The 16,551-nt window shown below is 43.7% G+C and overlaps 1 protein-coding gene across 1 annotated transcript in view; it reads left to right on the top strand.

Annotated features, from left to right (window-relative positions):
• LOC134341265 (ureidoglycolate dehydrogenase (NAD(+))-like) overlaps positions 1–16,551 on the top strand; it is a 74,216-nt gene that overhangs the window by 17,322 nt on the left and 40,343 nt on the right. The window contains exon 3 of the mRNA XM_063039127.1: positions 2,810–2,998. Within this exon, the coding sequence (XP_062895197.1) occupies positions 2,810–2,998 (189 nt within the window). The remainder of the gene's footprint in view (positions 1–2,809; positions 2,999–16,551) is intronic.

The raw sequence follows: 16,551 nt of genomic DNA on the forward strand, positions 1-16,551 counted from the left end.
CAGGGTAGACAGGAAAACCTGGAGCAAGAGTCAATGGACTGGACCGTGAACTGGCATACGGACTTCATGGACTGGATCATGACATAAGGATACTATCAGAACGAGCTATTCAAGTGCAGAAAGATTTGTTTGTTGTATTGACTACACAAAAATATTTGATATTGTGCTTCACTTTAAGTTATTTGAAATATTACAGAAAACTCTAGATCTAGATTCGAAAGACCTCTGCCTAATCAGAAATCTGTACTGGGAACAAACTACCGCTGTAAGAATAGATGGAGGAGTAAGTCAGTTTACGAAAATTAAGAGAAGCATTAGACAAGGGTGTGTTTTCTCCCCTGATTTATTTAATGTGTACAGTGAAACAATATTACAAAAAAATAAGAGACATCTCAAACTTGGCGATGAAAACATCAATAATTTCAGATATGCAGATGACACTGTGTTAATTGCAAGTACGGAGGAAGAACTACAAAACTTAATTGATATAATTGTTGAAGAAAGTGCAAAAATGGATCTGTCTATCAACTGCAAAAAGAGAATGTATGGTGATATCCAAAAAAGAGAATCCTATCTGCAGGCTGAGAATAAATAGGGAAGACATAAAACAAGTAAAGAACTTTTGCTACTTAGGAAGCTGGGTGACATCAAAAGAAGAATAGGGATGGCAAAAGACACCTTTACGAGAATGAAGAGTATACTGACCAATACTAAACTAGGCATGGCAACCCTCCTCAGAGTACTGAAATGTTACGTTTATCCAGTTATGTTATATGGCTCAGAATGTTGGACAATATCTAGTAACATGAGGAAACGAATTGTAGCAGCAGAGATGTGGTTTTTGAGGAGGATGCAAAGAATATCATGGATGAAACGAATATCTAATGAGGATGTCATGAACAGCAAACACAAAAAGAGAAATAATGTATGAGATCATGAAAAGGAAACGTAACTTCATTGGACATGTGATTAGGAAAGAGGAGTTAGAATGCACGGTAATTATGGGAAAGATTGAAGGGAAGAAAGCAAGAGGAAGACAAAGACAAATGATGATGGAGACAGCAGCCAGAGAACTGGAAATGAATACCAGTGAATTGATCCACTTGACCCGAAACAGGAGTGTGTGGGCCATGGCAGTCAAAGCTCAAACTGGGCATGGAACCTGATGATGATGATGATGATGATAGCTTACATTTATAGATTTATTGTATATCCAAAATGTGACACTAAGCACAGGAGTGTCTCTACATAAGGTGACTAACAGGAAATGATAACATAATAGTGATTGGGGATGTGGTGGGGTGGGTTAGTGGGTGGAGGTGTTGATCAGCCTTACTGCTTGAGAAAAGTAACATGAGTCTGGTGGTTCTGGCATGGATGCTGTATAGCCTCCTCCCTGATGGGAGTGAGACAAACAATCCAGGAGTAGGGTGATGTTCCTGGCACTTTTCCAGTACTTTTCTATATATATGTCCTTAATGTCAGGTAGGCTAGTACCAGCAATGTGTTGGGCAGTTTTGACTGCCTGTTGTAGAGCCTTCCTGTCCGCCACAGTGATGCAGCATGTTAGGATACTCTCCTGTGCATCTGGAGAAGGATATGAGTAAGGACATGCATAGTTGAGATCTCTTCAGCCTCCTCCAGAAAGTAGACGTGTTGATGAGCTTTCCTGACTGTGTAAAATGTATTCAAGGACAATGTGATCTTGTACAAGATATGCATTCCTAGGAATTTGAAGCTACTCACAGTTTCCACCGCTGCCTTGATGTAAAGAGGGGTGTGAGTGATGCAAGTTCTCCTGAAGTCTTGTTGGCATTGAGGAATTTCAATAAATCTGGTAGGAGTTAAGTTTAAGCTCTGCTTCAAAGTTAGTGTCTTGTGTTAGGGTTATAGATTTGGGGTTGCAGGTAACAAAACAGATAGATATCCATGGTATTTGTTATTTGCACAAAAGCAAGTAAGAAAATTTGGGCCAAGAAATGGCAGATGGAGTTTAATTTAGCCAAGTCTGAGGTAATGCGCTTAGGAAGGTCAAATGCAAAAGAAAGGTATGCAGTATATAGCAGGACCCGTAATGTACAGGGTGATAGTTGGATAAAATACCTTAGTTCCCTGAAAGTCCAACACAAGGGTAGTACAGAAGGCACATTGCATGCTTGCGTTCATTAGTCAAGGTATTGAGTATAAGGGTTGGGAAGTCGTATTGCAGCTGTGCCACTACTGGAGTACTGTGTATAGTTCTGGTCACAGGAAGGATGTGGAAGTTTTGGAGAGAGTGCAGAAGAGGTTCACTGGGATGCTACTACATTGGGGAATATGGCCTATAAGGAGAGGTTGGGCAAACTTGGCTTGTTTTCTCTGGAGTGATGGGGGCTGAGGTGAGATGTGGTAGAAGTTTATAAAATGATAAGAGACAGAGGTAGGATTGGCAGTCAGATTCTTTTCCTTTGATGACATAAGTTTATAGTGAGAGGGGAAAAGTTTAAAGGAGTTTGTGAGGCAAGTTTTGATTTCACTCAGAGTTCTGGGTGCCTGGAACTGGCTGCCAGGTACGGACACAATGGCAACATCTAAGAGGCAATTAGATAGGCAAGTGAAGAGGCAGGGACTGGGAGATATGAATCATGTGTAGGCAGATTGGATTACTTTAGATTTGCATTGTGACGGGCACACACATGTTTGCTGAAAGGCCTGTTCAGTGCTGTGTTGTTGTATGTATGTGATTGGAGTCAGGCAGTTTGGCCTAAGGGACAGGTTTAAGGTCAGAGCCAGCCATGTGCATCTCATTGTGACTCTTTCAATATCACAGATACGTACCTGAATGATCTGAAGACTGGGATCTGTGCAAAGGAAGGGGAACCCACTGTTGAAAAGTTCACTGAAGCCACTGCATTGGTGAATGGCAATAACTTGCTTGGACCTGTTGTCGGCAACTTCTGCATCAATCTTGCTATCAAAAAGGCCAAAGAAGTGGGAATAGGCTGGGTGTGTGCTTATGGTGAGTAGCTGGACTATGTATATAAGAAAATAAGAGCAGTAGTCCCCCGAATATGCTCCACCAGTCCTTCCACATGGACTTTGTCCCATTCTCTGAGTTCTTCCGTCTCCACAGTATGACAAGTACATGCAGAGAAAATTTACAAAGAATATTGCCAGGCTTAATTCCCTAGTACATGAAAATGAGGGGAGATTCGATGGAGTTGCAATGGGTTCCGGTTAATTGGACCATTGGTTAATTAGGACAGCTGTTTATTTCAGAATCAAAATCAGGTTTAATATCACTGGCATATGTCATGAAATTTGATAACTTTGGGGCAGCACTACAATGCAATTTATGATAATATAGAAAAAAAACGTGAATTACTGTAAGTATATATATATATATATATATATATATATATATATATTATAGTTAACTTAATTAAGTAGTGCAAAAAAACAGAAATAAAGAAGTAGTGAGGTGGTGTTCATGGGTTCAATGTCCATTCAGAAATCGGATGGCAGAGGGGAAGAAGCTGTCCTGGAATCACTGAGTATGTGCCTTCAGGTTTCTGTACTTCCTTCCTGAAAGTAACAATGAGACGAGGTCAGGTCCTGGTTATGGGGGTCCTTAATGATGGATGCCGCCTTTTTTAGGCATTGCCCCTTGAAGATGTTTTGGATGCTACAAAGGCCAGTGCCCGTGATGGAGCTGACTAATTTTAAACTCTCTGCACCTTACTTTGATCCTGTGCAGTAGCCCCCTCCGATACCAGATGGTGATGCAGCCAGTTAGAATGCTCTCCATGGTAGAAATTTGCGAGCGTTTTAGGTGATATAGCAAATCTCCTCTAAATCCTAATGAAATATAGCTGCTGTCTAGCCTTCTTGATAGTTGCATCATTTATGTTGGGACCAGGTTAGATACTCAGAGATATTAACACCCAGCAACTTGAAATTGCTCACTCTTTCCACTTCTGACCCCTCTATGAATACTGATGTGTGTTCCCTCACCTTACCCTTTCTGAGGTCCACAATCAGTTCTTTGGTCTTTGATTGTTGCTGCAACTCCACTCAACGAGCTCCTGTTCACCCTCTCGTCACCATTCTGTAAACAATGGTTGTATCATCAGCGAAGTTATAGGTGGTATTTGAGCTGTGCCTAGTCACACAGTCATGGGTGTAGAGAGAGTAGAACAGTGGGCGAAGCACACATCCCAGAGGTGCGCCAGTATTGATTGTCAGTGAGCTGGAGATGTTATTTCCAATTCAGAGTGTAGTCTTCCCATTTGGAAGTCGATGATCCATTTGCAGAGGGAGGTACAGAGGCCCAGGTTCTGTAGCTTTTTGATCAGGGCTATAGGATTCATCAGGCTTGAGTTTCTGGGAAAAATGAAGGTGGTGTAGGATAGATGTATTCCAAAAACAAAGAAATACTCAAATGGTAAAATAGTACAACCGTGGCTGACAAGCAAAGTCAAAGCTAACGTAGAAGCAAAAGAGAGGACATACAAATAAAGCAACAATTAGCGGGAAGATAAAGGATTGGGAAGCCTTCAAAAGTCTACAGAAATAACTAAAGGTAGTATTAGAAGGGAATAGATGAAATATGAAAGCAAGGTAGCAAACAATATCAAGGTGGGTAGAAAAAGTTTTTTCAAGTATATAAAAAATAAAAGAGAGATGAAAGTGCATATAGGACTGCTAGAATATAAAGCTAGAGAAGTAGTAATGGGGGACAGGGAGATGGCAGATAAACTAAATGAGTATTTTGCATCAGTGCTCACAGTGGAAGACACTAGCAGTGTGCCAGGTGTTGAAAGTAGTGAGGGAAGAGAAATGAGTGCAGCTACTATGACAAGGGAGAACGTGCCAAAGAGCTGAAAGACCTAAAGGTACAAAAGTCACCCAGACCAGATGAACTGCACCCTAGAGCTCTGAAAGAGGTAGTGATAGAGATTGTGGAGGCATTAGTGATGATCTTTCAAGAATCATCGGACTTTGGCATGTTTCTGGAGGACTGGAAAATTGCAAATGTCATTCCACTCTTTAGGAAAGGAGGGTGGCAGCGGAAAGGAATTTATAGACCTGTTAGCCTGACCTCAGTGATAGGAAGATGTTGGAGACAATTGTTAAGGATTAGGTTATGGATAGTCAAAGGCTTTTTCCCAGGGCTGAAATGGCTAACACGAGGGGGCATAATTTTGATGAGTTTAGAAATAGGTACCAAGGGGATGTCAGGGGTAAGTTTTTCACACAGAGAGAGGTGGGTGCACTGAATGCACTGCCGACAACAATGCTGGAGACAAATACAATAGGGTCTTTTAACAGACTCTTAGATAGATATATGGAGCTTAGGAAAATAGAGGGCTATGCAGTAAGGTAATTCTAAGCAGTTTCTACAGTAGGTTACATGGTCAGCACAACATTGTGGGCCGAAGGGCCTGTAATGTGCTGTAGATTTGAATGTTCTATGTTCTTGGTGACACAGGACAAGACAGGACAAAGTCAGCATGGTTTCTTTAAGGGAAAATCATACTTGATAAACCTGTTGGAATTCTTTGAGGAGATTACAAGTAGGATAGATAAAGGGGATGCAGTGGATTTTGTGTATTTGGATTTTCAGAAGTCCTTTGACATGGTGCCACACATGAGGCTGCTTACCAAGTTAAGAGCCCATGGTATTGCAAGAAGGTTGCTAGCATGCTTAAAGCATTGGCTGATTTGTAAGAGGCAGCAAGTGGGAATGAAAGAATTCTTTTCTGTTTGGCTGCCAGTGACTAGTGGTGTTCTGTGTTGGGACGGCTTCTTTTTATGCTGTATGGCAATGATTTAGATGATGGAATAGATGGCTTTGTTGCCAAGTTTGCAGATGATACGAAAAATGATGGAGGGGCAGGTAGTGTTGAGAAAACTGGTAGGCAGCAAAAGAACTGAGACAGATTTGGAGGATGGACAAGAAATTGACAAATGAAATACAGTGTCAGAAAATGCATTGTCATGCACTTTGGTGAAGAGATAACTGTGCAGACTGTTTTCTAAACAGGGGAAAATCCAAAAATCTGAGATGCAAAGGGACTTGGGAGTCCCTGTGCAGAACAACCTAAAAGTTAACTTGCAGTTGAGTCGGTGGTGAGGAAGCCAAATGCAATGTTGGCATTCATTTCAGGCGGTCCAGAATACAAGAGCAGGGATGTGATACTGAGCCTTCAGAAGGCACTGGTGAGGCCTCACGTTGAGTGTTGTGAACAGTTGTGGGCTCCTTATGTAAGAAAGGGTGTGTTAGCATTGGAGGGGATTTAGAGGAGGTTCAGAAAGATGATTCCAGGAATGAAAGGGTTATCACGTAGAAACATAGAAAACCTACAGCACATAACAGGCCCATCGGCCCACAAAACTGTGCCAAATATGTCCTTACCTTAGAAATGATCTAGGGTTACACATAGCCCGCAATTTTTCAAAGCTCCATATACCTATCCAGGAGCCCCTTAAAAGATCCTATTGTATCCGCCTCCACTACTGTCACTAGCAGCCCATTCCACACACTCATCACTTTCTGCGTTTATAAAAAAAAACTTCCTCCTGACATCTCCTCTGTACCTACTTCCAAGCACTTTAAAACTGTGCCCTCTTGTGCTAGCCATTTCAGCCCTGGAAAGGAGCCTCTGACTATCCACATGATCAATACCTCTTATCACCTTCTACACCTCTATCAGGTCACCTCTCATCCTCTGTCGCTCCAAGGAGAAAAGGCCGAGTTCACTCAACCTATTCTCATAAGGCATGCTCCCCAATCCAGGCAACATCTCCTCTGCACTCTTTCTATGGTTTCCATATCCTTCCTGCAATGAGGCGACCAGAACAGAGCACAATACTCCAAGTGGGACTTGGGTCTGACCAGGGTCCTATATAGATGCAACATTACCTCTCGGCTCTTAAACTCAATCCCACGAATGATGAAGGCCAATGCACTGTATGCCTTCCTAACCACAGAGTCAACCTGCACAGCAGCTTTGAGTGTCCTTTGACTCAGACCCCAAGATCCCTCTGATCCTCCACACTGCCAAGAGTCTTATCATTAATACAATATTCTGCCATCATATTTGAAATACCAAAATGAACTACCTCACACTTATCTGGGTTGAACTCCATCTGCCACTTCTCAGGCCAATTTTGCATCCTATCAATGTCCCGCTGTAACCTCTGACAGCCCTCCACACTACTCACAACACCCCCAATCTTTGTGTCATCAGCAAATTTATAAACCCATCCCTCCACTTCCTCATCCAAGTCATTTATAAAAATCACTAAGAGTAGGGGTCCCAGAGCAGATCCCTAAGGCACTCCACTGGTCACCAACCTCCATGCAGAACATAACCACTCTTTGCCTTCTGTGGGCAAGCCAATTCTGGATCCACAAAGCAATGTCCCCTTGGATCCCATGCCTCTTTACTTTCTCAATAAGCCTTGCATGGGGTACCTTATCAAATACCTTGCTGAAATCCAGATACACTACATCTACTGCTCTATCTTCATCAGTGTGTTTAGTCACATCTTCAAAAAATTCAATCAGGCTCATAAGGCATGACCTGCCTGTCACAAAGCCATGCTGACTATTCCTAATCATATTATGCCTCTCCAAATATTCATAAGTCCTGCCTCTCAGGACCTTCTCCATCAACTTACCAACCACTGATGTAAGACTCACTCGTCTATAATTTCCTGGGCTATCTCTACTCCCTTTCTTCAATAAGCGAATAACATCCGCAACCCTCCAATCCTCCGGAACCTCTCCCGTCCCCATTGATGATGCAAAGATCATTGCCAGAGGCTTGGCAATCTCCTCCCTCGCCTCCCACAGTAGCCAGGGGTACATCTCATCCGGTCCTGGTGGCTTATCCAACTTGATGCTTTCCAAAAGCTCCAGCACATCCTCTTCCTTAATATCTACATGCTCAAGCTTTTCAGTCCATTGTATGTCATCCCTACAATCACCAAGATCCTTTTCCGTAGTGAATACTGAAGCAAAGTTTACACTGTCACACTTGATTGCTCCTATTCTCTCAAGCCTTGCCCTCTTGCTCTTCACATACTTGTAGAATGCCTTGGTGTTTTCCTTAATCCTGTCTGCCAAGACCTTTTCGTGGCCTCTTCTGGCTCTCCTAATTTCTTTCTTAAGCTCCTGCCTGCTAGCCTTATAATCTTCTAGATCTCTATTGTTATGTAGTTTTTTGAACCTTTTGTAAGCTCTTCTTTTCTTCTTGACTAGATTTACAACAGCCTTAGTGCATCACGGCTCCTGTACCCTTTCATCCTTTCCCTGTCTCATTGGATCGTACCTATGCAGAACCCCACGCAAATATCCCCTGAATATTTGCCACATTTCTTCCGTACATTTCTCTGAAAACGTCTGTTTCCAATTTATGCTTCCAAGTTCCTGCCTGATAGCCTGATATTTCCCCTTACTCCAATTAAATGCTTTCCTAACTTGTCTGTTCCTATCCCTCTCCAAAGCTATGGTAAAGGAGATAGAATTGTGATTACTATCTCCAAAATGCTCTCCCACTGAGAGATCTGACACCTGCCCAGGTTCGTTTCCCAATACCAGATCAAGTGCAGCCTCTCCTCTTGTAGGCTTATCGACATATTGTGTCAAGAAACCTTCCTGAACACACCTAACAATCTCCACCCCACCTAAACCCCTCGGTCTCGTGAGATGCCAATCGATATTTGGGAAATTAAAATCTCCCACCACAACAACGCTATTATTATTACACCTTTCCAGAATCTGTCTCCCTATCTGCTCCTCGATGTCCCTGTTACTATTGGGTGGTCTCTAAAAAATCACCCAGTAGAGTTATTGACCCCTTCCTGTTCCTAACTTCCACCCACGGAGACTCTGTAGACAATCCTTTCATAACTTCCTCCATTTCTGCAGCTGTGACACTATCTCTGATCAACAGTGCCACGCCCCACCTCTTTTGCCTCCCTCCCTATCCTTTATGAAACATCTAAAGTCTGGCATTTGAAGTAACCATTCCTGCCCTTGAGCCATCCAAGTCTCTGTAATGGCCACTATATCATATCTCCAAGTGATGATCCATGCTCTAAGCTCATCTGCTTTGTTCATAATACTCCTGGCATTAAAATGGGCACATCTCAAACCATCGGTCTGAGCGCGGCCCTTTTCTATCACCTGCCTATCCTTCCTCTGGCACTGTCCCCAAGCTTTCTCTATTTGTCAGCTAACCGCCTCTTCCTCCATCACTTCAGTTCGGTTCCCACTCCCCAGCAATCCTAGTTTAAACTCTCCCCAGTAGCCTTCGCAAACCTCCCCGCCAGGTCCCCTAGGGATTCAAGTGCAACCCATCCTTTTTGTACAGGTCACACCTGCCCCAAAAGTAGTCCCAGTGATCCAGAAATCTATATCCCTGCCCTCTGCTCCAATCCCTCAGCCACGCATTTATCCTCCACCTCATTCTATTCCTATACTCACTGTTGCGTGGCACCGGCAGTAATCCCAAGATTATTACCTTTGTGGCCCTGCTTCTCAACTTCCTCCTTAACTCCCTGTAGTCTGTTTTCAGGACCTCCTCCCTTTTCCTGCATATGTCGTTGGTACCAATATGTACCACGACCTCTGGCTGTTCTCCTTCCCACTTCAGGATATCGTGGACGTGATCAGAAATATCCCAGATCCTGGCACCTGTGAGGCAAAATACCATCCATGTTTCTTCCCTGCATCCACAGAATCACCAGTCTGGCCCCCTAACTATAGAGTCCCCTATCACTGCTGCCATCCTCTTCCTTTCCCTACCCTTCGGAGCCACAGGGCTAGATCTGTGCCAGAGGCACAGCCACCGTTGCTTCCCTCAGCTAGGCCGTGTCCCCCGACAGTGCTCAAACAGGAGTACTTATTGTCAAGGGGGACAGCCACTAGGGTACTCTCTAGTATCTGGCTCTTGCCCTTCCCTCTCCTGACTGTTACCCACCCACCTGTCTCCTGACACCCTAATGTGACTACCTGACTACCTGCCTATAGCTCCTCTCTATCACCTCCTCACTTTCCCTGACCAGACGAAGGTCATCAAGCTGCATCTCCAGTTCCCTAATGCTCAACGCACCCTGCGCAGATGTGGCCATCCAGGAGACTGGGAGTTTCCCGAACTTCTCACATCTGACACCGAGCACAGAACAATGGCCTCACACACATTCTTCCTGTCTGTAATCTACACAAGCAACCTACCTTGCCTCAACCCATTATCGCCTTCCTTCTCTGTCTCCCTCTACTCTGTCACCTGCTCCTCTGATGCCCGCTCTATAAAGTTGTCTCCTTTTAAACTCTTCTTACTGTTCTAACTGGCTGACTTCCATGCGCTTGTGCAGTTGTGCTCCAATCAAACCGCTGAAAAAATAACCGTTTCCTTTTAAACTCTTCTTGCTGTTCTCATTGGCTGACGTCCACACGCTTGCACAGTCGTGCCCCGATCAAAGTGCTGAAGAAAAATGAGGAATGTTTGATAGCTGTGGGCCTGTACTCTGTGGAATTTGAATTGAGCAGATGTGGAAAGGATGGTTTCCGTGGTGGAGGAGTCTAGGACAAGAGGGCACAGCCCTCTTTAGCCAGATGGTGGTGAATTTGTGGAATTTGTTATCTCAAGCAGCTGTAGAGGCCAGGCCATTGGGTGTATTTAAGGCAGAGGTTGAAAGGTTCTTGATTGGCCGTGGCATTAAAGGTTACGGGGAGAAGGCAGGGGAGTGAAGCTGAGGAGGGGGAAAGGATCAGCCAAGATTGAATGCCAGAGCAGACTCGATAGTCCAAATGGCCTATCTCTGCTCCTATGTCTTACTGTCTTATGTAGGAATGATGGTGTTAAACGCTGAGCTGTAGTCAATAAACAGCATCCTTACATAGGTATTTGTATTGTCCAGGTGATCTAAGGTTGCATGTCCGCCTTAGACCTATTGTGGCCATAGGTAAATTGCAGTTGGTCCAGGTCCTTGCTGAGGCAGGAGTTATTTCTAGCCATAACCAACCTCTCAAAGCACTTCATCATCGTAGATGTGAGCACTACTGGACAATCATCGTTAAGGCAACTCACAATGCTCCTAGACCATAAGACAATGAAATATAGGAGCAGAATTAGGACATTTGGCTCATTAAATCTGCTCTGCCACTTCATCATACCTGACCCAGTTTTACTGTCTGCCCCAATCTCCTGTCTTCCCCCCGTTTCCCTTTATGCCCTGATCAATCAAAAATCTGTCAACCTCTGCCTTAAATATACATAAAGACTTGGCTCCACAGCTGCCAGTGGCAGAGAATTCCACAGATTCAACACTCTCTGGCTAAAGAAATTCGTCCTCATCTCCATTCTAAAAGGACACCCCTCTATTCTGAGGCTGTCCTCTGGTTCAAGACTCTACCAGCATTGGAAACGTCCTCTCCACATCCACTACATCAAGAGCTTTCACCATTCAAAAGCTTTCAATGAGGTCACCCCTCATTCTTATGAATTCTAGTGAATACAGGCCCAGAGCCATCAAGTCGTCTTCATATCACAAGCCATTCTATCCTGGAGTCATTTTCGTTAACCTCCTTTGAACCCTCTCCAGTTCAGCATATCCTTTCTGAGATAAGGGGCCCAAACCTGCTCACAATACTCCAAGTGAGGCCTTGCCAGTGCTTTATGAAGTCTTAACATTACATTCTTGCTTTTATATTCTAGTTCTCTTGAAATAAATGCTAACATTGTATTTGCTTTCCTCACCACAGATTCAACCTGCAAATGAACCTGTAGTGAATGCTGCACAAGGATTCCCATCCCTTTGTGCCTCAATTTTTTGTATTTTCTCTCCACTTATATAATAGTCAACCCTTTCATTTCTTCTACCAAAGTGCATGATGATACACCTTCCAACACTATATTCCATCTGCCATTTCTTTGCCCATTTTCCTAATCTGTCTAAGTCCTTCTGTAGTCTCTCTACTTCCTCAACACTACCTACCCCACCACCTACCTTTGTATCATCTGCAAGCTTTGCAACAAAGCCATCAATTCCAACATCCAAACTATTGACATACAATGTGAAAAGAATCAGTCCCACCACAGACCCCTACACCAACACCACTAGTCACTGACAGCCAACCAGAAAAGGTTTTGCCTCCTGCCGATCAGCCACTGCTTAATCCATGCTAGAATCTTTCCTGTAATACCAAGGGCTGAAAGTTTGTTAAGCAGCCTTGTGTGTGGCACCTTGTCAAAGGCCTTTTGAAAATCCAAGTACACAACATCAACTGATTCTCCTTTGTCAATCCTACTTGTTATTTCTTCAAAGAACTCCAATAGATTTGTCAGACAAGATTTTCCCTTGAGGAAACCATGCTGACTAAGGCCTATCTTATCACGTGCCTCCAAATACCCTGAGACCTCATCCTTAATAGTCGACTCTAACACCTTCTCAACCACTGAGGTCAGACTAATGGGCCTATAGTTTCTTCTGCCCCTCTCCCTTCTTAAGAGTGGAGTGACATTTGCAATTTTCCATTCTTCCAGAACCATTTCAAAATCTAGTGATTGCTGAAAGTTCATTACTAATGCCTCCACAATCTCTTCAGCCACCTTTTTCAGAACCCTGGGGTGTACACATCTGGTCCTGGTGACTTATCTACCTTCAGATCTTTCACTTTCCTAAGAACCTTCTCTGTAGTGATGGTAACTTCACACACCTCATGATCCTGACACCTGGAACTTCCATCAAACTGCTAGTGTCTTCCACAGTGAAAACTGATGCAACATACTTATTTAGTTCATCTGTCATTTCTTTATCCCCATTACTACTTCTCGAGCTTCATTTTCCAGTGGTCCAATAATCACTCTTGCCTCACTTTTACACTTTATGTGTCTGAAGAAACTTACAGTATCCTCTATAATATTATTGGATTGCTTACTTTTGTATCCATATTTACCTTCTTAATGACTTTTTAAATTGCCTTCTGTTGGTTTTTAAAAACTTCCTAATCCTCTAACTTTCCTCTAATTTTTAATCTATTAGATGCCCTCTCTTCAGCTTTTATATTGGCCCTGACTTCTCTTGTTAGCCACAGGTGTGTCACCTTTCCTTTAGAGTATTCCTCCTTTGGGATGTACTGTATATATCCTGTGCCTTCTGAATTACTTCTAAAAATTCCAGCCATTGCTGCTGTGCTGTCATCCCTGCCAGTGTCCTTTTCCAATCAGTTCTGGTCAACTCCTCTCTCTGTAATTTCCTTTACTCCACTGTAATACTGATATGTCTGACTTTAGCTTCTTCTCAAATTTAGAGTGAATGCTATCATATTATGATCACTTGCCCCTGTGGGTTCTTTTGCTTTTAGGTCTCTAAGCAATTCTAGTTCATTACACAGCACCCACTCAAGAATAGCTGATTCCCTAGTGGGCTCAACCATGAGATGCTCTAAAAAGCCATCTCATAGGCATTCTAGAAATTCCCTCTCTTGGAATCCAGCACCAACCTGTTTTCCAATCTACCTGCATATTGGAGTCCCCCATGACTATTGTAACATTGCCCTTTTGCGTGCATTTTCTGTCTCCCATTGTAATTTGTACACCACATCCTTACTACTGTTTGGAGGTCTGTATTCAACTCCCATCAGGGTCTTTTTACCCTTGTAGTTCCTTAGCTTGATACACCTTCTGACCCTATGTCATCTCTTTCTAATGATTTGATTTCATTTTTTACCATCAGACCAACGCTGCCCCCTCTGCCTTCCTGACTGTCCTTTTGATACAATGTGTATCCTTGGACATTAAGCTCCCAGCTATAATAATCTTTCAGCCACGGTTCAGTGATGCCTACAACATCATATCTTCCAATCTGCAGCTGTGCTGCAAGTTCATCTACCTTATTCCGTATTCTGCGTGCATTCAGATACAACTCAGTCCTATATTCGCCCTTTTTGACTTTGTCTGCCTTTTGCATTGTATTGACTGCAATTTTGCCCAATCAGCAACCTCACTACACATTGCTTCTATTTGTACACCAACTACCTCATCTTCAGCGCTATTTTCCACCTTTCCTCTGGTACTTCTTACATTGAAATATATGCAGCTCAGGACACTAGCTGCAACATCCTCAACCTTTTAATTCCTAACTTTGTCTGCGGTCTTACCAACATCTGCCTCCACAACCTCTCCACTAACTGTTCTGGCACTCTGGTTCCCATCCCCCTGCAACTCTAGTTTAAACGTCAACATGCAGCATTAACAAACCTTCCCCTCCAGTTCAGGTGTAAAGCATCCCTTATGTACAGGTCCCACGACCCTACAAGAGAGCTCAATAATCCAAAAATCTTATGCCCTCCTTCTACACCAACTCCTTAGTTACATATTAGACTGTATAATCTTGCTAGTTCTGGCCTCACTAGTACATGACACAGGTATAAGTCCTGAATCACAGCCCTGGAGGTCCTGACCTTTAATTTAACATTTAATTCCCTGAACTCTCTATGCAGAACCTCGTCACTCAACCTACCCATGTCTTTAGTACCTACATGGACCATGACTTCTGGCTGTTCACCCACCCATTTAAGAATGCTGAGGACTCGATCCGAGATATCCCAGTCCCTGGCACCTGGGAAGCAACATACCATCCAGGATTCTCGTTCTCACCCACAGAAACTCCTGTCCATTCCCCCAACTACTGAATCCTTTATCACCACAGCATGTTCCTTCTCCCCATCCCCCTTCTGAGTCACAGAGGCAGATTCAGTGCCAGAAACCAGACCACAGTGACTTTCCTCTGTTAGGTCATCCTCTCCAACAATATCCAAAGTAATGTACCTGTTATTGAGGGAGATGGCCACATGAGTTCTCTGCACTGGCTCCATATACCCTTTCCTCTTCCTGACTGTCACCCAGTTTCCCGTGTCCTGCACCTCTCCACTATCACCCCACTCCCCAGCCTCTCAAATGATCCAGAGTTCATCCAGTTCCAGCTCCAACTCCTTAACGCAGATTGTTAGAAGCTGCAGCAGGATGTACCTCTCGTAGTTGTAGTCAGTAGGGAGGCTGCCTTCCACATCCCGCAAGAGGAGCATTCAACTATCCTACCTGGCAGCTGGACTGTCCTAGCTGAACAGATATAAAGAAAGGAAAAAAAAACTTAACCTTGAACTTTTCTTTCCTTTGCTTTCTCTAACTAAAGCCTCGAAGAACTAAAGGCTCAAGATCACCACTCTGACGCTGCCTAGCTTCTTAGGCTCCTCTTGGACACTGGTATCATTGTTGACTTTTTGAAGCAGGTGGGAACTTCCAACTGCAGCAATGAGAAATTGAAAATGTCCTTGAACACCCCCACCAATGGTTGGCACCGGTTTTCAAAACCTTAGCAGGTACTCCATCAGAACCTCCCACCTTACGAGGGTTCACTCTCCTGAAAGACAGCTTGGAGATCACAGGGTCACCAGGTGTTGCAGGAGTCCTCATAGCTGTAGTTTTATTCTCCCTTTCAAAGTAAGCATAAAAAGCATAGAGCTCATCTGGGAATGAAGCATCACCGCCATTCATGATGTTGGGTTTTGCTTTGTAGGAAGTAATGGTGCGCAAAGCCTGCCAGAGTTGACGTGCATCTGAAGTTGCCTCCAACCTCAATTGGAAATGTTCCTTAGCTCTTGAAATAGCCCTCTACAAGTCATACCTTGTTTTCTCATGCAGACCTGGGTCACCATTGTTGAATGCCACAGATCTAGCATTCTGCAGGCTATGAACCTCCTGGGTCATCAATAGCTTTTGATCTGGATATGTACAGTAGAAATCCAAACAACATACACAAAATGCTGGAGGAACTCAGCAGGCCAGGCAGTGTCTCGTAGACACACACTCATCCACACAGGTTTTAATGAAGTCAGTGTAAACTGTGACATAGATGAATCCCTGAATACAGTCCAGCCCACCGATTCAAAACAGTCCTGTAAGCACTCCTGCACTTCCCTTGTCCAAGCCTTTTTGGTCCCCACTGCTAGTGTTGCAGTCTTCAGTCTCTGCCTTTTCTCAGGGAGTAGAAGTACAGCCAGGTGGTCACACTTTCCAAGCTGGGTGTGTGATAGCACAGTAAGCATTTTTGATGTTGGTATAACAGCGCTCCAGTGTTTTGGTTCCTCTGGTCCTACAAGTGATTTGTTGGTAATAATTATTTAGAGTCATTTTCAAGCTAGCCTGTTTAAAATTCCGCAGAATAATGAGGAAGACATCATGTACTGTCTCATGCCTGTTGATCACATCGCACAGTTCATCTAGAGTCTGTTTGACATTGGCCTGCGTACAATCACTGAAATCTCCTGTAGCAGGTAAATGGCACTTGATTGCGAGGTGTTCCAGGTCTGGTGAACAGGACCCGGCACAGTGTTGCCATGTTTGTACACCATGAGGTGTTGATCATGAAGCATACTTCACTACCCTTGGCTTTAAAAGACTCAGCAATCCTATCTTGGTGGTATATTGTGAACCCGCCATTCTGAATAATTACATCTGGGTTGGAAGGGGTTAACCAAGATTCCATGAAATAAAAGGC

Source organism: Mobula hypostoma, assembly GCF_963921235.1.
Source record: "Mobula hypostoma chromosome 11 unlocalized genomic scaffold, sMobHyp1.1 SUPER_11_unloc_3, whole genome shotgun sequence".
NCBI classification, from domain to species: domain Eukaryota; kingdom Metazoa; phylum Chordata; class Chondrichthyes; order Myliobatiformes; family Myliobatidae; genus Mobula; species Mobula hypostoma.